General features: G+C 45.7%; 4 protein-coding genes and 1 long non-coding RNA gene across 11 annotated transcripts in view; 1 reads left to right on the plus strand and 4 right to left on the minus strand.

Moving 5' to 3' along the window:
- Positions 1-419: 419 nt before the first annotated feature.
- Positions 420-15,904, plus strand: LOC147203066 (sex comb on midleg-like protein 2). Of its 3 annotated transcripts, XM_086114864.1 has the most exons (15): positions 430-542; positions 1,483-1,596; positions 1,693-1,749; positions 1,890-1,960; positions 2,289-2,523; positions 3,414-3,502; positions 3,578-3,821; positions 4,138-4,403; positions 4,611-4,710; positions 4,783-4,986; positions 6,262-6,426; positions 6,887-7,015; positions 13,712-13,918; positions 14,137-14,297; positions 14,797-15,904. In XM_086114864.1, exons 2-15 carry the CDS (start codon positions 1,575-1,577, stop codon positions 14,920-14,922), a joined length of 2,076 nt encoding a protein of 691 aa, XP_085970990.1. In that variant the 5' UTR covers positions 430-542; positions 1,483-1,574; the 3' UTR covers positions 14,923-15,904. The 3 variants fall into 3 exon arrangements, with proteins under 3 accessions (XP_085970989.1, XP_085970990.1, XP_085970991.1); XM_086114863.1 differs by having other exon boundaries at positions 420-541; positions 1,473-1,596; positions 3,414-3,821; XM_086114865.1 differs by having other exon boundaries at positions 435-542; positions 3,414-3,821.
- LOC147203067 (uncharacterized) lies at positions 2,396-4,239 on the minus strand. Its single transcript, XR_015101321.1, has 4 exons — positions 4,142-4,239; positions 3,937-3,989; positions 2,770-3,850; positions 2,396-2,519 (listed from the first exon to the last, which is right to left on the minus strand). It is a non-coding gene; the product is annotated as an uncharacterized LOC147203067 (long non-coding RNA).
- Positions 6,207-12,970, minus strand: LOC147203068 (uncharacterized). 2 transcript variants are annotated; one of them, XR_015101320.1, is made up of 5 exons: positions 12,490-12,953; positions 11,876-11,891; positions 10,927-11,037; positions 6,911-7,046; positions 6,207-6,353 (listed from the first exon to the last, which is right to left on the minus strand). XR_015101320.1 is itself a non-coding variant. In XM_086114869.1 (3 exons), coding segments are annotated over exons 1-3 (1,164 nt in total). In that variant the 5' UTR covers positions 12,743-12,970; the 3' UTR covers positions 9,750-10,024. The 2 variants fall into 2 exon arrangements, 1 of the variants encoding a protein (XP_085970995.1); XM_086114869.1 differs by lacking the exons at positions 6,207-6,353; positions 6,911-7,046; positions 11,876-11,891 and having other exon boundaries at positions 9,750-11,037; positions 12,490-12,638; positions 12,741-12,970.
- On the minus strand, positions 14,525-24,337 carry rai2 (retinoic acid induced 2). Of its 2 annotated transcripts, none has more exons than XM_086114868.1 (2): positions 24,223-24,337; positions 14,525-19,664 (listed from the first exon to the last, which is right to left on the minus strand). In XM_086114868.1, exon 2 carries the CDS (start codon positions 19,624-19,626, stop codon positions 18,202-18,204), a length of 1,425 nt encoding a protein of 474 aa, XP_085970994.1. In that variant the 5' UTR covers positions 19,627-19,664; positions 24,223-24,337; the 3' UTR covers positions 14,525-18,201. The 2 variants fall into 2 exon arrangements, with proteins under 2 accessions (XP_085970994.1, XP_085970992.1); XM_086114866.1 differs by lacking the exon at positions 24,223-24,337 and adding an exon at positions 21,423-21,667.
- Positions 22,619-25,509, minus strand: part of nhsa (Nance-Horan syndrome a (congenital cataracts and dental anomalies)) — a 45,540-nt gene continuing 42,649 nt past the window's right edge. For all 3 annotated transcript variants that reach the window (XM_086114853.1, XM_086114852.1, XM_086114854.1), the window contains one exon: positions 22,619-24,853. In XM_086114853.1, coding sequence (XP_085970979.1) covers positions 24,253-24,853 — 601 coding nt within the window. In that variant the 3' untranslated portion in view covers positions 22,619-24,252. The remainder of the gene's footprint in view (positions 24,854-25,509) is intronic.

The raw sequence follows: 25,509 nt of genomic DNA on the forward strand, positions 1-25,509 counted from the left end.
TAGTTAAAAATTAAAAGTCTTCGACATGAGTTTTTTTTCCAAGCATTACACACCCACTCATTCAGTGGAACCCCCCCCCCCCCAAAAAAAGATGTAATTATCTTTGTGTTCTATGCATTTATTTCTTACAATGGAATTTGGTGTTTATTATTATTTTATTGGAGTGAATGAATACATTAAAAATCACTATTTTTCCGACTTTTTAAAAAATCTGTTACGACCAGGAGCGACAGTGGGCTTGTTCCAGAAACCCAACTGCACAGGGAGACATGTATGGAACATGATTGGATAACGCTAACAAAAACAGATTCTGATTGGCCCTGTGCTCGAAGATCTCCCAAATTACATTGGCCGTAGTCTTCCTCTCATCCAATCAAATGTTCGTTCAGTGTCTCGTAAGCGTCCGATCTTTGGCACAAAATACATGCGTGTCCCACACACGCGCACAAAACAGTGGAGGGAAAAATGGCAGCTGGCGATTAGGAAAAGAAAAAAAAAGTGCTTACATTTTCCTCGATTTTTTCCCAATAAAGGCGTCACCGGTAAGTTAACTTTGCTTACGGAATGACACTTATAAAGAGCGACTATCAAATAAAACACGAAAAGAGGAGTTAGGCAAATTGATCGGGATAGAAGTGGGATGATATCGCCCTCCTTACGGTAAAAAAAGGAGGAAGAAAAAAAAAGAAAAGCAAAGCTAGCCAACCTCGTTAGCAAGCGCGGCTAACTTGTCAACACAGTGGCTCCGGCTATTACCTGGCGCTACGGTGTATGGCGTAATAATTATACGTCATAGCCGTGTCCGGTCCATAATTCGCGGACGCCTTTAATTTGTAATAAATTTTAATTTTTTTAAAACTGTGAGTACAACACTTGGCTAACCTATGGACGTGAGCTGGCTGATGTAAAATGAGCATATTTTCTCATTACATAACCGGCAGCACAGGAAACGCTTGAAATGTTACATAATTATACTCTCCACCGGACCGTAGGTTTCAGTTTTTACACCATATGTTAACGACTTTAAGTTACTATGCTAAAGTTACAGTTGTAAAATACCATGTTTTTTTAACTACATGAATATTTTTTTGAAAGATAAAATTATAGCATACTAGAAAAATGGTATTTTTACAAAAATGCAACTCAAATGTGAGAATAAGTTAATTACAACAAAACATGTTCATCTTATCAAATCACAAATCAGGGGAGTAAAGCTGTAATAAGGGCATAATTTTAACGAAGCAAAAATATCAAAATGAAGTTGTAATATTTAAAAAGTGGCCACTTATACCAACATGTGCTTGCATATATGCATAATGATGAACCCTTTGATTCTGGTACCGTTTCAAGTTTTTAATTGCATAACTTAAAATCAAAATTTGTCTTTTCAGAGATTAACACTTTTTCAAATGTGCAACCTTTTTGTGCCCATGTCTGCGATTGTATTTTCATGTTTGGAATATTTGTTTCTTGGATAAAAAGGCCAGAAGCAGAAGCGAAAGACAAAGAAGCAGCTTTGCGGGTTCCAAGTGGCCCCCATATCAAGTGTTGCCATTGGACACCAGGCAGGCATCATGGGGAAAACACAAATAAAAGGCAAGAAACAAGACACTAATGAAATCTGTGTTCATTTATTGACACTTGACAAGTGCACTCATAAACCTCCAGCCTTTCATTTCAATTCCGATCTAGAGCAAAGGGATGGCAAAAAAGAGAAACAAACAGCGGGTACAACAGAGGTAACCAAAGGCAAGTCACTCTTTGCAATTATTTCCTACTTAAATCTTTCGTAAAACCACGAAAGAAGTGTTTGCAATGAACATAAATAGACTGGATGCACATTCAGTAAACTTTAAAGTGAACATCAATTTGTCCTTTCCCCCCCCCAGAGTCTTTTGCCTGGGAAGAATATCTAAAAGAAACGTCCTCGTTGCCAGCGCCACAGAGTTGTTTTCGTCAGGTATGATCTTGTTATGTCATGACTCTTTATTTTAATGCAAGCCAAAACTAGGCCTGGGTGATCCGTTGCAGTTTTGGGTCTGGCTCATTTTATTTATATTGTTAAATCGCTTTTTTTTTCTTCCAAGGGGCTTTTATATCTCATTCAGACGCAGTGTTGGCCATTTGTACATTTAGTCATTTATAATTATGATTGTTACTACATTTAGTTATTCAGTAGTACATTTGTAGTTATTCAGTAGTGCATCCGAGACAGTTCAAGCGCTGCCGTTTTGGTCAGCAACAAAGCAGTTACAGGATTCTTAGCTCCTTTTTGTCACCGTACGCAGGCTCATGTCCCACCGTCCAACGACTTCAAGGTTGGCATGAAGCTGGAGGCCCACGACCCCCGCAATGCCACCTCGGTGTGCATCGCCACGGTCATGGGCCTGACTGGGGTGCGCCTGCGGCTGCGCCTGGACGGCAGCGACAACAGCAACGACTTTTGGAGGCTGGTGGACTCCTCCGACATCCAGCCCATCGGCACTTGCGAGAAGAACGGAGATATGCTACAGCCCCCTCTGGGTAAGACAGTCGTGCCCCCACATTAGCTTGACTTTGGGGTCAAATGATACATACTCAAAAAAAAAAAAAAATTTAAGTTTGAGACTGATTGACCAAAATGAACAAGTGCAACAACGCGTTGTACTCAATTAAAAGAGCCAAAACGTCCTTTGCCAATGTTTTTTGGGACACCACACGAACATTAAAATCCACAATTAATATGTGATCTTATTGGCGGTAATAGTTACAGCATGCTTCTGTACTCACCGGCACCAGTCCAAGTCTCAGTCAGGCAGAGGAAAATCCAGGTGACTGGAAAGAAATAGCTCAGTCAATCAGCCTTTTCATGAGCAGAGTTTTATTTCTACACAACGTTAAACTTGGCACATGACCCACGACCAAGTTGCTCCGTGTTGAGTGGGCACCTGCACACCTGGGCTCACCTGTTTGTATCAGAGACGGCGCACCTGAGGGCAATGATGAGGGTCACATGACATGCAACCTGGCGTATCACCCCAAAAAAGAATCATAACATCCATCCATCCATTTTCCGATCCGCTTTAACCTCACAAGGGTCACGGGGGGGGGGGCGGCGCTGGAGCAGTAGGCGGGGGTACACCCTGAACTGGTTGCCAGCCAATCACAGTGCACACAAACAAACAACCTCACATTCACACTCACACCTTGGAACAATTTAGAGTTTTCAATCAGCCTGGAGGAAACCGGAGTACCCAGAGAAAACCCACACAGGCCCAGGGAGAACATGCAAACTCCGGCCGGAGCCGGGATCGAACCCGCGACCTTTGAGGTCGACGTACTAACCACCGGACACCAGGCCGCCCGAATCACAACATAAAATGAAATGAGAGCATAACACCACATCAAGTCATGGAGTGATTGTCATTCTGCAGGATTTCGCATGAATGCCTCCTCGTGGCCGATGTTCCTGCTGAGAACCTTGAATGGAGCGGAGATGGCTCCCGCGGCGGCCTTCAAGAAGGTCTCCTTCCCGCCAAGACGCACAATCTTCAAACTTGGATGCAGTTGCCGCAATGACGTCACCCTCCGCTTTCAGGAACCTCAGAGGCCCCCCCAGAACAGCTTCAAAGCGGGCATGAAGCTGGAGGCGGTGGACAAGAAGAACCCCCACCTCATCTGCCCGGCCACCATCGGCGAGGTGATGGGCGACGAGGTCTTCGTCACGTTCGACGGCTGGAGAGGCGCCTTTGACTACTGGTGCAAGTACGACTCGCGGGACATCTTCGCCGTGGGCTGGTGCTCGTTGACCAAACACAGCCTGCAGCCGCCCGGCAACAGCGGTACGTGTCTCCGCAATGGCCGCTTAACCCTTACACACGGGAGACGTGGTGGCCAGGAATGAAAGAAACTAAGGAGCCAAATATAAGTAAACTGGACAAGACAAAAAAGGCACACCTGGACGAGACTTGTGGCTGGAGGGAGCTGATCGGTAGACATGAGGAAGAGGGCTGATGAGAACAGTAGAAGTCGGCATGATGTGAAAAAAAGAGACACGGGGGGGGGGGGGACATGACAAAATATGAAACAAAACGATCTCAAAACAAAGTCAACGAAAATCGAGATTATGACTTGGTTGGTGTCGCACTTGCATTGCAGTCACCTTGACGAAGAACACGCCCACCCTGACGTCGTCGCCTTCCAAGCCCACCAGGCGCTCCCTGCAGGCCCCCTACAGACTCCCCAACCCGCTGCCCCGGCTGCCTGTCAGGAAGGGGGTACGCGGTCGCCGACCAAAGAGCGAGACCCTCGCCCTCCTCAAAGCCGTGGCCGAAGCCGCCGCCCAGAACGGCGGCGCCGCCATTCGCGACGTCCGGCTCGCGCCTCGGCCGCACAAGAAAAGAGGCCCGAAACCCGGAAGCAGGGTGAGACTCTTTTCAGATGATTGCGGGGGATCACGACTCGCGGAAAAAAAATGCCAGTAATTGCTGCTTCCTTTTTTATGCTGACGAGAAGCCAAAAATCACAATTAAATTTGAATGAATTGGCCAGTGCAAGCAAGGGCTTTACTGTACTGGACTCAGGTTTTTGAACATCAGGTTTCATCTGTGTAACCACCTGTGCGTTTCTAGCGAAAATCCAAGATTCTCCAAAGCTTGTCGCATTCCGGTGCGCCCGCCATCCAGGTTCAACGCGGCAGCCCCGCCAGCTTGCCCACGGTGGTGTCAACAGGTGCCGACATCACGTCCTAGCCAGTCCTTTTATTGCAACCTCCTCTCACTTTTCTTTCCTTTTCTCTTCCAGCGTGTGTGTACGTCAACAAACATGCAAACTGTGGCCCACACTTGGACCGCAAGCAGATGCAGCAACTGCCGGACCACTTCGGCCCGGCACCGGTCAACTCGGTGCTCCAGCAGGTGGTCCAGTCTTGTTTAGACTGTGCGTACCAGCCCAAAGTGTTGCTCGGCGCTCTGCAGACGCACTCGGGAGGCGGAAAGGTGGTCAGAGGTAATGCATTACCGAGTCCGGCGGTCCGATTCTAACTCACACTAGCCAACTTCAAAACAGAATTCCATTACCACAGTGGTGACGTAACCTGAACCTGGACGTAGGTCGGAACAATAAAAGCAATACAAGTTTTGCTTTGCTCCCCATCTTGTGGCATTTGATGCCGAGCAATTAATAAATTGAAAGAGCTGATGAGTTTTACATTCGAAAAAGGAGTGCTTTGCCGCCATCTAATGGCACATAGGCAGTCTGCACCATTTGAGGAGTTACTAATCTAATTTCGCTATTCACGGCAGGACTTGGGCTACATTCACACCGCAGGACTTGATGCCCATTTCAAATCTATCCATCCATCCGTTTTCCGCTTATCCTCACAAGTGTCGCGGGGGGGGGGGGGGGGGTGCTGGAGCCTATCCCAGCCGTCTTCGGGTAGTAGGCGGGGGGGGGGGGGGGGGCACCCTGAACCGGTTGCCAGCCAATCGCAGGGCACACAGAGACAAACAACCATCAACGGTCACACTCGCCCCCAGGGACAATTTAGAGTGTTCAATCAGCCTGTCATGCATGTTTTTGGAATGTGGGAGGGAACCGTAGTACCCGGAGAAAACCCACGCAAGCCCGAGGAGAACATGCAAACTCCACACAGGGAGGCCGCCGCTGGAATCGAACCCGGTACCTCTGCACTATGAGGTCGATGTGCTAACTAACCACTGGACCACCGGGCCGCCATACCAAATGTTTTTGCTAAATCCGATCGTCAGTGGTAGAGTGACCGCCTCCCATCCCAGAGTTTGGGGGTTCAATCCCCTTGTCGAAGTGTTCTTGAGCAAGACACTGAACCCCCTGATGCTGCGTCATCAGTGGGTCAATGAGTAAACAGTGTAAAGGGCTTTTGAGTACCAAAGGTAGAAAAACACGAGAGAAGTAACAGCCCCATATTACAAAAACATCAGGCTTTTGTTTTCAACATACCACTTACACCCCAGGCACCAACATATTTACCGCGTTCACTACCAGTTAGCATAGCCCTGCGTTTTCACCCCATGTACTTATTACATCATCATACATCCACTCAGATAGACGCCTCACTCAAGTAGAATGACTCAAAAAGAAAGTGGAAACAAAAGCTTTACCCCGGTTCATTTTGATCGAATTGCTCACAAAACCGGTTGCTCGCCAAAACAGCAGCAGCAAGCAAGCACATACGCAGTCTGCAAGTTCCCCGCCCAGCATCAAAAGATAATCTTACTGACGAGACGACCGTGTTGTTCACAGTGAGAACGGACGGGGGGGTCCGCGTGGTCAAGCTGCCGTCGGCCTCCAGCGCCGCCTTTGTGTTGCGCTTCTTGGAAACGGTTTGCCGCCACCTGCAGTGCGACAACCTGTTCAGCAGTCAGCCATTCAGCCTCTACGCCGCTTCTTTCGATCGGACCAAGTCAGGTACACGTCGGCGCAATTAATTTAGCATCCTTTATTAGCAATTGAATATGATTTGGGGGGGGGGGGTCATGTTATATTGATGTTGGTGACAGCAATATAAACTGGCCCCAACTGCAGTCGGAAAGACCAGTCAAGATAGCCACCGCGTGGTACTGGGAACAATTTCAAAATAAAAGCGTGCCAAAGGCATTGATGTTAATGTATGCTCTGGTAAGCTACGTTTGTTCGGAAGCTATATTTGCAGAGCGTGAATAACTGTTGCTGTGGCTGGCTTGACTGTCTTTCGAAAGGTACACGACAAATCAACAAGATTTTTTCTTTTGGAATGAATGTCGGATTAATGGCATTTCAATTCATTTCCGTGGATCATCGTTATGAGTGATTTGAGTGACAAGCGCGGTCATCGACTTGGAAAGTCAAGGTTAAGTCACACGAGTGGTCGCGTTTCATTTACTTCCAGTGAAAGAGGAGGCACTGGACTCACCCTCGCTGACCCGAGTGGGCAAGCGAAGCCTGGCCGGGGTTTCGCCTCCGCACGCCGCTCCCCTGTCGCCAAAACATGTACGCGCAGACGTCCACCCTTCGGAAGGTACTCGTCGGCCTCCTTCTCATGAGAATGTCTCGTCGGGAAATAAAAACAACGGGACGAGAAACGTGAATTCACAGAGCATATGTTGCTTTATTATAAAAGTAGGAAGTACATTTATGTAGCGCATAAGGTGCTCCAAGTCAAAGGCAAACAATGGCTTTGGATCAGGGCTCGAGACCGAAACCCTCATTTTTCAGTGATATGCCCCCCCCCCAAAAAAAATACAATAATAATAATAATAAAAAGTTGCACCAGTGCGACCATCTTTTCAAGGGGGGGAAAGGAGGGAAGTCTTCGTGACTGTCTGTACCAGATGTTTAATATTTGCATAAGTGCATTTTATATTTATAATTTATCCAAGATATTTTTATTGATTGGCAATGTTCAACATTCTTGAGAGTCATTTGCACAATGCAAAATACCTTTAAGTTAGCGGACTTGTAGCATTGTGATTCAAAACAAGAACTTGATCATGATCAGATTTTTAACGATTTACATTTTCAATATTGCCTAAAAAGACAAGCAGAAACTTTTGTCTCAATCAAATCGTAAACTGTGATACCGTGGAAAGTTCTTTTGTGCTGGCGCACTGAAGAAAAAAAAAAAGTTGGGCGCATTAGTGCAAAAAGCGTTTGCGCTTTGGCTGACACATGTTGAGTAAAAGTCTTCCTATTATTTATACATGACATCCTATTATTTGGCACTCCCGAGGTGAGTGTTGTCAAGTGTCTTTGGGTCCCTTCAAAGGGTGCTTTATAAATCTAAGATGTTTTTGATTATTGTCTTGCGATTTGCACCCGTACTGGCACATCCTGGGACAGCGAGTGAAAACAAAACAAGTTTGGATTTGAATCATGAAATCTAAAATCTGCTACAACATAAAAGCACACATTGGAAATCATAAATAGTAGCAACTGAAATTACAGTCACACATACAAGACGGAATATATATGTGTGTGTGTGCGTGCGTGCGTGCGTGTATAGCTGGCTCGTCTTTTCGGTACCAATACAATCCAGTACATCCTGATTTATATACCAGCAGGAATGTGACTAACGTAGCTTCTATCAAAATTAATTGAACGAGATTCACATGCATGACTTAAGACAGTGATCGATTGAACTAACAGCACACTTACTTTGTGTAAGAAGTGACAAACTCGAGAATCGGAAATATTACATTTCTATTAACGAGTCTGCATCCCTTTTTCATGACCAAAACAGAAGAAAAAAAATCACTCTCCCCATTCCTCGTAAAAAAGCAGTGCACTCTGAAAAGCAGCGGACTTCATAGTAGTCTGATTCACTTCATAGGATTGAATGCAGTACAGTGGACCCCCGCATACTAGTGGTTCGGCACCTGCAAGTATGTGGACCCCCCCCCCCCCAAAAAAAAATCGAGTGAACTTTGAAGAATTTGGAGAGTTTGAACCCCGCCCTCCACCCGCCAATGCATTTTAACAAGGCCGTCAGTTGTACTGATTTCCACTCGGCGGGGGCCTATCGGTAGCCTGCTAAACATCAGTGTGCGCAAGTATACAGTGGGGCGTGATTGGAAATGGATGGGGGGGGGGGGAACAGAACACCTCAACATTTTTTTTCGAGATTATCGGTGAATAAACATTGGTTTCTACTATAAACATCGTCATCTTCAAAACCCCACCACTTAGGAGGCTCAAACTTAGAATTTTAAATCACCCCGCCAAGTTTAGTTAATTCAGCATCCTTGGTTCCTTTGAACGGTGCTTTCAAAATCCAAGCCATCATTATTATTATTATTATTCTCCTGAGGTTTGAAGTGGCTGCGTAGTGGTCCACGATGATGGATGGAATTGACATAAATGACACCTGAAGACGGCGATGAATTTAACGAACGAGACGTTCACCTCACGGGCGTCGTCACAGACACCAGATGAAAGTAAACATCTAGCGTGTCGAAAACAATCTCATATTTCTCTTGTTCTTTTATGTTCCTCTACATCTCCCTTCATTCCTTTTGTACTCACAGGCTCAAGATTGCAATTGCCCGATAAATATTCTTGCGTTTTGTCGCGCCAGATTCACAAACATGAGAGGTGAACCGAGTCGTGCTCTGTTCAATCGGACAAGGAATGTTCCCTTCTTCAAATATTTCTCCTCAACCTCTTAACCAAGAGATGTCATGCCAACAAACGTGCGGCCCATTACATGTTCGCAGCCGCAAATTGGTTTTCTGGTAGCCCAGAAACGTTCGATCCTTGCGACGTTTTACAAACCCTGATGAAAACCCAGAATTCGCTACGTGTGCAAGCGTTTGCCACTCAGTGGGATACCTCCATTAAAAAAAATACAAACAGTCAAACCTCTGTTTTCGTCCATAATCCGTTCCAGAAGGCTGTTCGAAAACCGAGACCACGCTCTTTTTAAAATAAAAATGTTTATTGAACACGTCTGCTCACAATGGAAAGCGACACGAGGAAGCGTCACTTCCTCGTGTAAGGAAGGCGAGAGGAGTCAAATGGTGCATTCAAGTACGCTCAGTTTGTTCAAGAACCAAAATTCGGTCGTCATCCGAGGCCTAAAAAACTCGAAATTTTTGGTTGAAAACCGATTTGGTCGAGAACAGAGACGTTCAAAAATCGGTTCTCGACCAAACGGAGCGCACTTGAATGCACCATTTGACTCCTCTTGCCTTCCCTACATGAGGAAGAGACGCTTCCTTGTGTCGCGTTCCATTGTGAGTAGACGTGTTCAATAAAGATTTTTTTTTTAACGTGGTTTCGAACAAATCGGTTTTCCAACAGCCTTCTGGAACGGATTATGATCGAAAACCGAGGTATGACTGTATTCTCATTAGCATGCACAAAATTGGAGTTTAGAATGTTGTCATCACAACAATTCACCAGCATTCAAACGATCCCCAGGAATTGGCTGGCACAAAATCAGGCATTTTTGGTTTCAACAATCCAAAAAAAAAAAAAAGGCACGGGTATCCTGGAGGGCCTGAAGGGTTTTGGAGGTAAAAATGTTGCATTATTTTAAAACTTGAATTCTCAGATTGGTCAGAGCAGCGCAGATCCAGAGAATCTTGTCTATGTGCGGTGCCAACATAGTGGGCACTCCCTGCGAAAGTATCTTGTAAGTCATTAAGTGCTGAATGGCCCCTTGGACGTGATCTCCGGCGTGTGCGATGTAGCCGGCGGAGGAGGAAGTGGAGGCAGGCCGGCCGTCATTTTTACCCAGCGACGCCACAACCAGTTTGACTTGCCGCGCAAAGAGCAGCTCTTTAATGGCGAAGCCCCCCTGAGTCATGACCTCATCCCCCGGCATGAGGAGGTGCAGTAATCCCGAGTCCAGCACCATGTCGGCGTGGTCGGGGCGTCCGGTGTAGGCGGACGAGATAAACATGATCAGGCCGCACGGGGCTACGGCCAGGAGGTACTTGACGGTGGTGGACGGCCAGAGTGCCTCACGCTTGTGCAGGATGCTTTCGCTGTAGCCCACGAAGCAGGTCATGTTGGGAAACCGCTCCCTGAACTCGCTGGGCATGGTCGCTTGGATGATTTCCTTGGGTAGCCACGGGATGGAGTGGCGGAGGACCTTGGCCAGCATGTCGATCCAATATAAGACGATTTGGAGGGCCGTGCTCTCGGACGTGCGGAAGTACCTGCTCAGGTCGGCCAGAGGTCGGTTGGTCTTGAGCGTCATTAGTGTCATGATTACTTGGGAGCGCACGGACAGCGGAAAGCTACGCTTGGCGTAATCTTGCACCTTCACCACCAGCATGAGCAGCTTTTCCATGGATATACCCGTGTGGACCCGAGCGGCCTGGTCGTTTTCAAGTATGAAGTGCTCGCCCCAGTGAGCGCCCGCGCCCGCGCCCGGGGCGGCCCGCGTGGACGAATAATTGTGGTCGCGCAGCCAAAAGGCCTTACTGTCAAGTGGCGAGGAGTAGGTCGCCTCATCCCGTAGATCATCTTGATCGTCTCGCACGGCGTCCGGCAGACGTGCGTTATCTGCGACGCCGCTCGGCTGCGAGGGCCCGTCTAAAAATAACAGACAATGGATGTCGGCGATGAGGCTTGCAAAATTCGGGGGGCCATTTTCAAAGTTGGCAACTATCCATGACAATGATTGGGAATTTTTTCATTAGATCAGCTTGGATGAGGTCACCTTTATTAGCCCCGCCATTGGCAAATTTGCACATTGATTGTGAATGAACCGCGAATTAGAAAATAGAAGGTTGGCTCTTAATAGGGAATTGAAAGAAAATTCATGAAGCAGAATCCTGACTTTCATGCAAGTAATCCGGAAACTTGTTTTTTCGACTTAAAATTTAAATTGACTTTGTATGCGATGCTCTTGAGCCTGGAACCTCCCTGTGCTGCTTTTGAAGTTAAAAACAAAGCAAAATAGAACATGAACGTTTCTCTTACTAAAATCATAGATCCGAGAGATTTTATTTTCATCATCTCACCCAGCCCGAGCATATGGCAGTCACTCACATGCATGTGCAAAAATATGCTCGAATCAATGAAGAAAACCATTTCGGTCCTCTCATTCACTAAATAGGGCACAATCACACTTAAGAGCTCAGGTGTGCTACAAACAATCATCAACCACCACAAGAGTGAGTTGCAAACAGAAACAAACATGAGAAAAGTGCATACAAAAATGATTTCCGATGTCGGATATAAAAAGCCCAACATAAATGATTGATCCGTCGGATTATATTGTCTAAAGTCATTTTCTTCAAATTTGAAAAACAAAATCAAAGTGGGTGGTGTGAGGGCACCATGCAATACTGGTGGACTAGCAATCTATTCAAATGCATGTGCGCAATTTATAAAAAATAAAAAAAAGCAGCAACACAAAATCACTGACCTGACTCCTTCTCTGTCTGAAAGACAAAGAAAGAACACAACTACAGTATATATTTGGGATGAAAAGAGCCGGGGTGATGCGGGCGTATGTAATTTGGGCATTTCTGTCTCACTGAACAGTGCGCATGGAAATGGACACAAACATTTGGACCATTTACCGCGATTGGACAGCAGGGTCCAAATTTCTACCTTCGGACTAATTCATTATTGAATACACGTGTATTCCACTTTTAGTTAAAAAACTAGAGAACCTCTCAAATAAGTGAAGTCACGTGGGAGCACACACGCACACACGTATATGGGTCAAGCCCCCTTCGCCCCCCCCCCCTTAACTCCGTGAGAGAGAGAAAATGCCTGGCATTCAAATTGTTCCTTTCCGTGGGACACGCGATTAACCTTGAGCAGTGACATGCATTAAGATGAACAAAGAGGCTGAATAAAACAAGGCGGTTTCATTCCTTTTCACATGATTATTCGGAGATTAAACGTTTTTACTTGGAATTGCGTGTGCCCGTCCTCAGCTACGTGTGTCATGTTCGCTATTATATTTCCGTATGTATTGTCCATGCGGGTTTTTTTTTTTTGTCTTGTATCGGCATGTCGGTATGCGCTGACCTCCTCGTCGTTCCACACTGCTGGAGCCCGTAAGCGCCTCCGTCGGTGCCAGAGGCCGCTCACGGCGCTCGGTTAACGGTACGCCCACCAGCGTTGATTCCAGTGGCCAGGCAGCTTGGTTGGGTCGCGCGCTTTTGACATTTTTCTGCCTGTTACAAACAAACAAGTTATGGACATAATGCAGAGAGAGTGGCTGAGAATTGTAAGCACGCAACCTTGCCGTGGCTCTAATTCGATGGCATTATACGCACATCCCCCCCCCCGCTTGAGTTCGAAAGTGTCAGCGATGGCAGCCTTTGTCGTCTTTGTCTTCACGGTTCCTCCAAGGTCACGTAATGCGGAGATGCTTTTTTTTCCCCCCCAATTGATCATTCCTGATGACATCAGCTCGGGCTCCGCGCGGAAGACGGGCGATCGTTTGCGAATGGTCGGACGTCTGGCAGCCTTCTGTGCGCAGATGTTGTCTTTTGAACTGAGGAAATGCAAATTTTTTGTGTAGAGTCTGACGCTCAGGCCATTGGAGCCAATGAGCGAGTTTGTGCAACACGCCAGGTCCTAGTGTCCGCCCATCGACCATTTCTGGTTTTTTTTTTTTTTTTTTTTTTGCACAGCACAGCAAGCCAAAATCAGATGTACAAATCGCAACATATTTAACTCATTCAATCCCGGCCATTTTCACAGGAGCAGCCCCTTCAATCCCAGCGTTTTACTGGATTTTGACTGATTTTGCAAGGCCCACAGAATATTTGGTTCTAATGCTATATAAACATGGTGCCTACCAAAATAAAGTTTGGACTCTCTTCTTTCTGCAGAAAAAAATTATGTTTCTATCCTTTTCCACTCTTCAGCAATCGGCATTACAAAATGGCTAAGTTTCATGAAAATGGTGATTCCAGGGCAAAAAAACGGAGAAAAAGAGCTTTTTGTAAAAGCATGCATTTCAAGCACGTGAGGCACCACTGCCACCTACTGGTCGCTTTTTTTACATGATTTACAATACAAAGGGCTTATTCTCATTCACAGATTGCATCAGACCCTCCTCCTCCCCATGACGCAAAAAAAAAAAGACTTGGTAGGCGGGGCCTAATTTTAAAAAGGCGTACAAGTACGTCTTGTGGAATGAAAGAGTTAAAACAGAAACCCAGTTTGATTGAATTTCAAATGTTGTGTCGTATATTTCCCCGTTCTGCCGTTATCATGAAACTTTTTGCGTGTTTTGCAGCCGAGACGCTGCCGCACGAAGAAAACGTCCTGATGAAGGAGCAGCGCTACATGGGGTCCGCTTCCAACTCCGCGACGACTCGGCCGCTGATGGCACGTAGTCGTTCCGAGTACCGCTACTCGCCTTCCGGAGCAACCCCCGTTCCGCGCCGAGTCGCCTCCAATCCCGCCGAGTTGGTGTCGGCACAGATGCTCCGGCGCGTTGAAGGTGTGCGGCGGAAGCTTCCTCGGCCGATTGGTTTTTATTTGTTTTTCTTGTTTTGTTTTGTTTTTATTAATACCTTGGCACCTATTTAAAAACAAACAGCTAAATAATGATTCTGTTTGTGTGTTTGTTTGTTTTTTTAAATGCTAATTGAGAATAGAAAGTCGAATACACAAATTAATGTCACGATCCTGTTTCTCCGTTAAATGTTTTGACCGCAGCTAGCTCCACCACTGGCCCAGAGAGCAGCGCCACGGAGAGGGAGGGTCGGCAGACGCCCACCAAAAACCCGGCGTCCTGGTCCATAGACGAGGTCATGCAGTTTGTGAGGGATGCTGACCCTGCGACTTTGGCGCCGCATGCAGAATTATTCCGGAAACACGTAAGTTAGCCTTTCGTTCTCTGAAAAAGTTAGCATTGCTATTTGATTTTTTTTTTTTTAAAAGGCTAAGTTAGCCGATGGTGTTTTTGTTTTTTTCCAAAACACATACGAAAATGTTGTTTTCGTGAATACTGTATTATGTTTGAATATATGCGGAGTTAAAGCGCAAACCAGCTACTGTGGCGCAAATTACACAAGAATAAAGCTGAATTTACGACAGGCTGACGATTGTTTGATGTTTTTATTTGTTGACTCCGCAAAATCAAACAACTCCTCCATAAAACCATTGAAAATAAAAGGCTTATTTCTGAAATTGACCGGTTCATATGAACTTCTCGTACCCTAAAAAAATAAAAACAACCCTAATTTTAAAAAAAAAACATGTTCTTAAAACCCCACAAATGGAAAAAAATCAAATCCCTTTAGCTGTAATTGAAAACAGCACTATTAGCATTCCAACCGCTAATTCCACCTGTGTGTGTGTGTTGCGTTTTCTCAGGAGATCGACGGCAAAGCGCTCATGCTGCTGCGGAGCGACATGATCATGAAGTACATGGGCCTCAAGCTGGGGCCCGCCCTCAAGCTGTGCCACCACATCGAGAGGCTCAAGCAGGGCAAAGTGTGACCCACAACCAGGTCATGTGACTGACGTCGAGCGCTACAAGAGGATCTCCAGCCTCCTCCATAGGGTTCTTATGACTTTTTCTATTATCCGCGGTCCTCCACAGAGAATATAAAATGTCTCCCGATGCGTTCCGTTAGCGTGCACGCACACCCACTTGTCTAGTTGGAACACCGGGATGGGCACCATCATCAACTAAAGTGAACCACTGTTGTTGGTGGGGAGTAGGAACCCAACCGCGCGAGTAGACAATATCTGCAACTCATTGACCCTTCTATCTAAAAAAAAAAAAAAGATGACATCATAGCACTTTTTTCCCCCATTTGACAAGCCTGAGGAAATGCAGTCCTCCCTTCAGGTCAACAAGATGCCACCAAACTCACCACGTGGTCACGAAGCAGTCCGACATTTCCTAAGGAGCTTAAATTTGACTTGATACTTGTTCTTCGCGCACTATTCCTGGGTTTAACTACGATAAGCGTGCGGCCGGATGTACAGTTTGTAAATGATCGGGGGGGGGGGTTTTAGCCTACATATAACTTGAAATAAAAAAATACTGCCCCGACGCGGCGCTCTTGCAAGCGACATCTCTCAGGTCCGTGTGGTTTTTGTTTAGCGCCAGCCCTTTGTTTTTGTTTTTTTAAACACATGCAAAGTGAACCTCCCGCATATTTGCCATTCGGGATAAGGTTTTGCTTTTAACCTAAATTTGACCTCCAATTAATTTGAAATCAATACAAAAAAAGGGGCAGCCATCAGGAGAATTTTTTTTAATACAATTTTTTTTTTTTTAATGTGACCTAATTTTTAAACCTCATCTCATATCGCAAGTCTAATTGACCCAGAAAAAAAACACATTTTCTTTTAAGACACAAACACTATTTGTGTGCGTTTATGGCACCACAATGCTCTTTCATAAACACCTTTTCTCATCTTACTCTTCTGCATAAATTTGATCTCCATAGAATGCGGGGAATGACTTGGACTATTTGCATTGTTTTTCCGTCTTAGTCGGTACGGATACTTTTGTGACTTTTTCACTGTGTTGCTGTTTTATGGAAACTCAACCGCAACTAAATTAAACTCAACTTTTGAATAAATGCTTGACAACAACATAAAAACTGCTAAAAAAAAAAAATCAAGGGAACACTCTTGAGTTCCATTTTGCCGTTTAGGTGTTCCCTTGATTTTATTTTGAGCAGGATACTTTTGAAGTCTCCGCTTCCGAGTATGTCATCCTTGCAAGATGTCTTGGCTGCAAGCTGACACCTGAATGTCATCGAACAGCAGCCGTTGACTAATGCCGCAAATTCGCTGTGCAAAAGACACGTCAAAACAATACACGGCCGCTTCTTCGGGGGAAAGAAAATGCTGAATTCAGGCACGAATGAATTGCTGAGGGGAAAAGAAGGACACGCATTCGATGTAAAGAACTCTTATTAAAAGTATTTCAGAAGCAAATCACGCTTCATGTGCACAGCTTAAAAACGTTGTGAATTGTGGCACAGCTTTAGGGGTTGCCAAAACGAGTCACTCGCATGATCCGTTCCATTCTGACACGCTGTATAAATATTTTATTTTATTATTTTTTTTTTTTACAAACAATAAATTAGCCAAGTCGATCGGATCAAACAAAGAGAAAATGTACAGTATAAATTATAATAAATACGGAGCTCGTACGTTAGGCTTTCATTTGTTCACCACAAAGATAATCACAATCCAACAGGCACAAAACCCTGTCGCCTTTTTCTTCTTGTTCACTAAACTACAACCACAAAGTGCACTCGGGAAGCTAAATAAACCGCCACGTTAGCGTCACCGCTAACCCTAACGCTAATCATAACTCACATACGTACGCATACAGATTAACGGCATGGCATCAGAACAAAATCGCCTCCCAACAAAGTTGTGCTCAAATTTATAGAGCACCTTTTTTTGTTGTTGTTGTTTTTTTTTTTTTTTTTTTTTTTGGTAGTTGTAAAAGTACAAATTCGCATTACCGACAGTCAGGTTACAAAAAGTACAACTTGCGTATCGGTTGGGATTAATTTAAAAAAAGACAAGAAGAAAAGAAGAAAACACCACCCAATGGAGCTGCCACATGCTTCTAAACTGGGCTTTCGCAAAGCGCACATTATGGATTTATCCCTAACTCAGTCATATTGATCAGTGATTTCCCAATCAGTTCATCAGGATGCGTCGTTGTAAATTGCTCAAGTTTTGTTGATCTATTGATGCTGGTGATGTATAGTGACAGCAAAACAACTGAATAAGAGCTTTGTGCTCAACTAGACATGCCCGCGTTTCACCAGACTAAGTCAATTTGTGAGTAAATTCAGAGAAGCTTATCAAGGATTCGTTTTTAGTGACATTTTGGTTTGGTGCTGAGCCTGTTGTCTAAAACGAGTGCCTTGGCTCAATACATGTTGAGAAACACTGAAATATACTTCATCCAAGAGGTTAGGGATATTTTAGGCTTTGGGGTGACATTTCATGATGAACCAGAAATGCAGTAAAACCTTTGAAGGTGAATGCACATGTCCAGCTGTTCATTCAATGTGTCAGAATTTTTGGTACGGTTTTCCATTTTCTAACAAGGACTTTAAAAAGTCACAACATTTCCGAGGACATACATGCCTATGCCTTTACTTGACTCTTCCATTCTGCCTCTCGTTGTTGCAAGCCACTGAAGACACGGTAAAACCGTGACATCAGAATTTCGGGCCTGTTTTACTGCCACTTCTCCCCCACTGCTCAGGACTCATCCAGTTCTTTTTGCAACCTGCTGATGACACGATAAGCTCAGTGGCCATAAAGGAGCCTTTGGACAGGATGTTCTCGGGGTAAACGTGGCCACCGATCCAAGGGTGTCACATCAACAGGTTTCAAGGGAGAGACTGGATGAGTCACAGAAAGGCAAAGACATGGATAGCCTTGGAAATTTTCATGGATCGAACACCTGTTGTGAATTTCGACCTTGAGTCTCTTGTTAGAGAACGGCAAGTTGTACACACAGAAGTGAAACAATGAACAGCTGGACATGTGCGTAGACAAGGTTCAACTGCAATGCATTTTAAGTTCAGCCAAAAGTCCCCTTTGGCAGACTTTTTATGATTAGATGTGCCTTGGAAACAGTGAAACATATCCCGTAGTGCCGTTAACGTGGACGTAAGGCATATGTAAAAAAGGAAAAAGCCCTTGAGTGTGCACTTGAGCAAACCCTGCTTTCGTGTAACCAGTGTGTTCCAGTGATTGTTGGGCTCCTCGAGGGGTCGCCGTCGCTTACTTCCTGGGTAAGAGCGCCGCCAGTCTCTGCTTCTTGATGGGCAGGAAGTGGATCTCCTGCGAGCTGACTTTCTTCAGCTTGATGGCTCGGTTTTTACCGTGGACCTTCTTAAGGGAGGCGCTGGGACCATGCTGGGACGCTGGAGACCGGGGCGACGGCACCTCAAAGAGCTGGGGTGGCATCCCCTGGCTCCCGTCTCGTTTGATGGAGAAGTTCTTAGTGGACACTCCCGAGAGGCCCTTGATCTTCCCGCAGAGGATGGCCGGGATGGCATCATTGACCGAGACGATGACCTTGGCCGTCTGTGGGGTGCCGACGATCTCCAGGTTGGGCGACCCCGGCCCCAGGCAGGAAGACCCGCCCGCACCGCCATCCACCATCCACTTGTGCTGACGAGTGAAGTCCAAAGATGTCAGACTGCCCAGGATCTTAGAGTCAAGACTGGCGCTACGTTCCAGAGACCGCATGGAACCGCGGGACGGGGTGTGGTGTTTCTGGGCAGCGGGTACTGACAAGTCCAGCACGCCGTCTTGCAGCTGTGGACTGAGGTATTCCTGTTTGGGTTCGAGAGGACATGGTCCTCGCATAGACAGGTCCAGGACCTGCGGGGACGAGCTTTTCTGCACTGCGTCTTGCTCTCTGGGAGTCTGAGTGCTTTTGGTTTCCATGCAGATGCCTTTTGGCAGGTTGCTCTTGGAGTCCTCGGTCTGGGGAACAGGGATGGGTAGTGGGATCGGCAAAGGAACCGGCAGCGGGATGACTACGGGGTACGGGACCAGGAGAGTCGCGGGCGGGACTAGTGGGGCCAAAGGGGACGAGTAGGTGGGCGGGACATATGGGGGGCCAAGAGATTGGCAGGTGGCGGGACCGGTCTGGGGCGGAAAAAGATCCTGTAGAATTGCGGCAAAGGCGGGGTTCTGGAGGAGGGAGAACAGGTTGGCATCCTGCGTGGGTGCCGCCCCTGTTTTTTGCTCCAGGAAGGACAACGGATTGGGACACATGATGTTGTTCTGTGGGATCACGGCGGGATCCAAGACCAGCGGAAGGGAGACCTGGTTGGGGCCTGTCAGCAAGTAAGACCCTGCCCCGATTGGACCCAGTTGGGGCCCGGGGGCCGCCGCCATCTGGAGGTGGATGGGTAGCATCAGCGGGTTCTCTCCCAGACAAACAGGATGTAGGACGGTGGTGGCCATTTTGACAGCCACGGCGCTCGGTGGAGCGCCGGCGGCGTCCGCTCCCACCGTCGACCCCGGCGTCTCTGCGAGGTCTACCTTGCTTAATACCACTGTGCCGCCGGACTCCTGGGAAGCAGGCGGAATTACGCCTTGGTCCTCTTTGACTGCAATTTCCGCTTCTCCCGCCATATCGGAACGGGCCAATTCATCAGATGTTTCCATAGTTCCAAGGATTTGAGTCGTCATTCAGTGCCTTCACGCTTCCATTGTCCTTCTAGGAAAACCTGAAACACAAAAAACACGAGGTGTTTTGGTGGCTCGACAATCCCATCTCTGGTAGCCTTCCCACACGTCGGCCTGTCCTCTGCGTGTCAAGATCCAAGTGGAAGATCCGATGACACGCGGGTCAATTATTCATGACTGGGGGGAAGGGCGGCAACGAGACATACAAATGGACGACATCTTTGTGACAGACGTGCTTGTTCGATTCAGATTTTAAAAAATTGGGTGGGTTGTGTCTGGAAGGGGATCCGGTGTGGAAACTGTGCCAAGAAAATCATGCCAGTGACTCACTATGGCGACCCCTGGTGCGGCAAGCCGGAGGTCACAACAACAAGTTGAAGTGTGTCGCAAGCATGTAGCCGAGGTAAACGTCATCTGTTAGATGTTTGTGCTGCGGCTAATTGAGTGAAGAAAAAGCCCTCCACTGTCCCTGTAACTGTAATTATTTCCACATTCACCCCCCACCCATCGACTCCTTCAACCCTCGCCTCAATGATGTAATTTATGCAAGCAGGCAGGAAGAAAACAACTGCCTCAAAGGGAGTGTAATTTAAAGGGAAAACTGAGGGGAAACGATCTGCACTGAATCCATTGGTCGAATGAGGCTCTCCTCCGAGAGGAGACTGTGGACAGCCATAAAACAGAAAAGGGGAGACTGCGATGCAAATTACATAATGCGGCATCCAAAGCTAATATAAACATGAGTGTATAGTTTGGTCATTCCTAGCCGTGTGTTCTTAAATTATACAATCTGCGCAACCAATGAGATAAAAACATTTATTAAGACGAATACCAACTATGTTGTTTAAAAAAAAATTAAAGGATAATGATTTTATTTTAATCGTGTATTATCCTAATTTACTATGTTACATCTTTATTTGAACTCTTATTTGGTTAAACAACTGTTTTATTCATTTTAATTAAAAACAATAACGTTAAAAATGAGACAGAATATGTTGAAATAAACTGTACCGCATACGAGCGAAGTTATAATTAAATTAACTATAAAAAGAATTGTTTTGTATCCAAATCAATAATTTACGTCCATATTTGACCGTACTTTATTAAATTGCTCCATTTAACTAAATGGATTATAAATACCATTAAACCTGTACTTTGAAAAAAAACAGTTTTGGTTAAATATACATAATTAAACATCAACATATTAAAATCAACTATTATACATACACATGACTGTTACCTGTGTCAATAAAAGGATAGGTAAATGACTGAAGTTCTAGAATCATCAATAGTAACGTAAACAAAAATGCGAATAAAATATTATTGTGATTCCAAATAAACTATTTGTCATCATGCTTTGCGTCACATACGAACTTGCCGTCGTCAAAGGTAGGATTTTATTTTTTTTGCTGTCGTGGGCGTCCAGGGCGACGACTTTGACGGTAACGGGAGGGGGTGACGCGCACGTACAAAGTGGGGGTTGGGGGGCGGTGCCTCGCCTCGCCTCGGTTGCCATAAGAACAGAAGACGGACAGCAAAGTGACAGCGCTAGCCTGCGAGCACGCTAGCTAACCGTGCGCTAAATCACACATGAACGATAAATAGCCGAGCCAGGCGAAAACGGCGAGCCGAGCGAGACACCCGAATAACCACACGAAGCAATAAAAGCAGAATCTTGAAATATATTGTTTTAAAAATGACACAGACAGGAGGCGAGCCTGCGTCATGATTATCATCTCTTTCCCTTTGCCTTCCTTCCCTTGGACGTCGATGCATCAATGAAACGCTCAAGTACTCACCTCACACACACACACACACACAGTCCAACTGCGAAGCACACCCACGGCAGCGGTTCGAGAGCAGCTGACGACGACGAGACGCCCTCCTCCGTGATTTTGGAAGAGGTCGCAACAAATATTACAAAGACTAATGAATATAACGCTGGGTGGGGGGTAAAAAAAAAAGCGACAGGGCTTATCTCATCCTTGCGGGTCTCTGCTCTTCCCTTCAGTGGCCAAGTGACGCCACGTCGGAATTGCGCGCGCAGTCTCCACACTGGCCCCGCCCCTCTCCCCCCCAATAAATTCAATCGACTTTCCCCACCTCAAAAATATTTTACCTTTATCGAAAAAAAACCTCCCTAACACAAATGGCTTATTTCGAGAAAACATTTGACTTTTTAACATAAAAGGTTATTATTCTACCTCTTGCTAAAAAATAAATATACTTAAAAACGTTACTTTTTCGTCAAAACCACAGAAATTATTTCTTGGAAAAAAAACCCGTGTCTGTTCTCTAAATTATTGAACTTTTTCTCCTAAAAGATTTCCTAAAGATATCCACCATTATGTGTCTTTTCAAATACGCAGTCTTGATGTGTGTGTGTGGGAGGGGGGGGGGCGGAGTGTTGGGATCCCCCCAGGGTCCCTATCTGTCTCCCACAGCCTCAGGCCCACCAGGCAGAGGTGGTAAGGGGTGTGGGGGGAGGTGCTTTAATGCATTCTATTGAGGAGGTGGGGTTCGCTGGTGGGCTTGCAACCATGGGGCCCAAAAAGGTAACACGGGGGCCGGCCCTCTTCCCATGGGCTCACCACCTGTGGGAGGGGCCAAACGGGTCAGGTGCCCTGTGAACTGGGTGGCGGCGAAAGGCAGTCTGATCCCAGGCTACAGAAACTAAATATGGATTGACACCCCTCTGACAGGGATGGAGCCCGAGCTGGCGTGGGAGGCAGAGAAGTGCCTGTACGTTGGGGGTCACCCCGCCTTTGGATCGGGGGACGGGTTCTGACTCTTGTTTGTGCCTATGCACCAAGCAGCAGTTCAGAGTAGCCACCCTTTTTGGAGGATGCGCAAGCGAGCGCACCCCCTGGGGGATTCTATTGTTCTGATGGGGGATTTCAAATTTCGTCTTTTGATGGCTTTTAACTCGAGGTATCTCGCGGTCTCCCTCCAGTGGCCAAAAGTAACATTAGCATGACACTGAAGGGCGAGGTGATGTTTTTCAGCACATTTATTTCTCCTTTTGTCAGCTACACGTTTGCACTCCACCACGTCGTTTACTCACAAAATAAATACAAGACCAAGGTTTTTTTTTCCTCTCCAGAGCTCAAAAATGTACATCACTTTAAAGTCCATGTAAACACGTTTCGTCTTCTTTCTTTGTACACAATTCACCCAACGCTCATTCCATTTACAACTCTGTACAAAACTAAATACATCCACAAGGTGGCAGTGTAGTCCAAATTGATCCAGTACCACGTCAAAACGCACCCTCGCCACCGTTGGAGTACGAGCAAGTACGGCAAAAAACAAACAAAACAAAAAAAAAAGTCACAAAAATCACTTTATCAGTGCTAAAAAAAAAAAAGTTGGAATGACATAAAATTCTTTGTGTACCCTGTTAGCATCTTCGCTACGAGAACGTTTATTATTTACACACACACACACACGCACGCACGCACGCGCGCGCACACACACACACACACACACACGCGAACGCACAAAAGACAAGTTAGTGAAAGGAGGGTTTTAAGGCCAAGTGGACTGTCCAAAGGGGCAACATTTGCATAAAGTATCCTTATTATTATTATTATTTTTTGGGGGAGGATAAAAAGGATGATGTCGCCTGTCATACTCAGTCAGTGTCTATTTTTACAATGTGTCGTCTTATAAAACAATAGAGATCTGGATAAAATAGACTTTGATTTTATTGCATAAGAGGGGAGGATGGGGGGGGGGGGGTGTTGCGTCACCACATTAGCGTCCAACCTGGCTCCGACATGCGTAACACTTACTCAACCGTTTCCAAACATTCTTAAAAAACACGCCAAGTCACCCAAATCCCAAAAGACAGCACGTTTTGTTGATTTGTTTTTCTTGAGAAAAAACAAACACAAAAACAAAAGCTAACAACTTGCTTACCGTCATTTCAACTCATCCCTCGCCTTTTTCTCCTTATGTAAATTGACTTGCTGTCCACTTCGGCGCATAACATCAACTTTGTTTTTAACCGATGTTGTGATAAATACATGAAAAACAAATCTCGTCGTTTTAAAAAATATCTCAAGAGTGGTTTATGCCAGGCGGGTCCGACTTGTGACGTATTCACAGAATACATATGTCAGCATCTTCTCATGTCTGGATGCCACCAAGGAGAATTACACGGAAACAATGAGAAGAAAAGCATTACGCAAGAAAAAAAAAAGTCATGTTTTCTGAGATTGAACTGATGTTTAGTTTGCAGGAAGCATTCAAAACATATGTCTAACTTTTTTTTCCCCAACTTTTGTTTATGAAGGTTTTTTTCTTGCAAACGTTCTGGGTTAAAAATTTATGTGTATTTTTTTTGTCATAAAAACCTCCTCTAAAATGTACTTTTCTATTCTCATTTTAATTAATTTTTTTTCTGAGGGGGGGGTGACAAACAAAATTAACTAAAACTATTTTCCGTTGAAAATATATTGCTGGAAAAAATATAATTTTCTGTAAAATATGTATTATTTATTATTATTCGTAAAATTTTCTCTTCGTGACAATATCCGACTCCCCCCACCCGCAATCTTTTTTTTTTTTTTTTAAAGTAGCTGATGTGTTACGTACAGTGAGGGAAGACGAAGACTGTTTTTTTGGTCAGGCAAATCGCGGGCGCGGCGTGACTGGCTCGTCGTCGTGGGGGCTCCCGTCGGAATTCTCGGCCTCGCCCTCGGAGATGGCCTGCATGGGCGCCGAGAAGAAGCGCGCGCGCGCGGCATAGCGGCTGCTGTTGGCGGGAGGCGGGACCCTGGCGCGGCCCAGCCTGGATTGGGGCGACGTCCAGGGTTTGGGCAAAAAGAAGCCCTCGGCGTCGGGCGACCTGGCCACCACCGCCGCCGCTTCGGCCGTTTCCACCGCCGCCTCGTCCTCTCCCGCCGCGGAACCTTTGGGGGTCACGGGGCTCTTAAGTATCTCGGTGGCCGACATGCGGTAGCTGGACTCGGAGCGGCTGCCCTTCTTGAGCAGGAGCAGCTTGAATTCTTCATTGGAGGTGCTGGACTTCTTGGCGTTCCTGTAGATGGGGCCGGGGGTCCTTTGAGGGCCCGAGGGCGCCGACGAGGGCGACGCGGAGGCAGGACACGGGGAGAAGGGGGCACCGCCGCCACCGGGGGGCGGCGGCGTGCCGCTAATGGACGACGGGCCGTTCCGGACAGACGGCTCACCGGAGTTCTTCCTGCCCAACACTTTCCTCTTTGACCTGAACGAACACAAAACACCTCCGGTTTGACCTATGATGTGGTATGCTTTGGATTACATCGTCAAAAGTCAGATATTCTTCAAGATTGCAAGTTAAAATTTTACGGGTATGAAGTCATTTTTGTTCTTGGAAAAAAAATGCAGAATTTTAGACATTATAAATGCAACCTTTTTTAATAGAGGAACTTATTGAGTTATGACGTAAGTTTAGAAAATAAAGCAAAAAATAAAAATGAACATTTTTATTTGAATTTGAAAATATAAAAACTTTTTTGAAAGTTCGTAATCTTAATTGATGGGTAGACAGACAAAATTGCTTTTTTGTTTGTGTTTTTTCTATTAAAGTTTAAATCCTTCAAAAAAGTTTGTACAAAATCTAGAATTAAAAAAATGGGGATAAGTGGAATTTTAGAGAAAGAAATGAACATTTTATTCTGGTACTATAACAACAGCAACAACTATACAGTATTTTCAAAAATAACAAACACTATCATGTAAAAACAAAATTCAGAGAAAAAATACGTCTTTGAAAGTACAAAAATATAGGATTAAAATTCTCACTTTTGTCTTTTCATCCCAAAATATCCACAAAATTTTTTCATGTTGAATTACAATTCAAGTCTAAAATGTCTGATGCTTTTCACCGGACAAAATAAG

The sequence above is a fragment of the Hippocampus guttulatus genome, chromosome 7 (genome assembly GCF_054856545.1).
Source record: "Hippocampus guttulatus isolate MCC_2025c chromosome 7, RoL_Hgut_1.0, whole genome shotgun sequence".
Classification (NCBI taxonomy): Eukaryota; Metazoa; Chordata; class Actinopteri; order Syngnathiformes; family Syngnathidae; genus Hippocampus; species Hippocampus guttulatus.

Excerpts from the sequence above, each read along its gene's own strand:
- LOC147203066 (XM_086114863.1), top strand. The coding sequence starts at position 1,575 with ATGGGGAAAACACAAATAAAAG. Across the intron at positions 1,961-2,288 it reads CACAGAGTTGTTTTCGTCAG|GCTCATGTCCCACCGTCCAA; the intron begins GTATGATCTTGT and ends CACCGTACGCAG. Across the intron at positions 7,016-13,711 it reads AGACGTCCACCCTTCGGAAG|CCGAGACGCTGCCGCACGAA; the intron begins GTACTCGTCGGC and ends CGTGTTTTGCAG.
- rai2 (XM_086114868.1), bottom strand. The coding sequence starts at position 19,626 with ATGACGACTCAAATCCTTGGAACTATGGAAACATCTGATGAATTGGCC.
- LOC147203068 (XM_086114869.1), bottom strand. Across the intron at positions 11,038-12,489 it reads CAGTGTGGAACGACGAGGAG|ACGGGCCCTCGCAGCCGAGC; the intron begins GTCAGCGCATAC and ends TGTTATTTTTAG.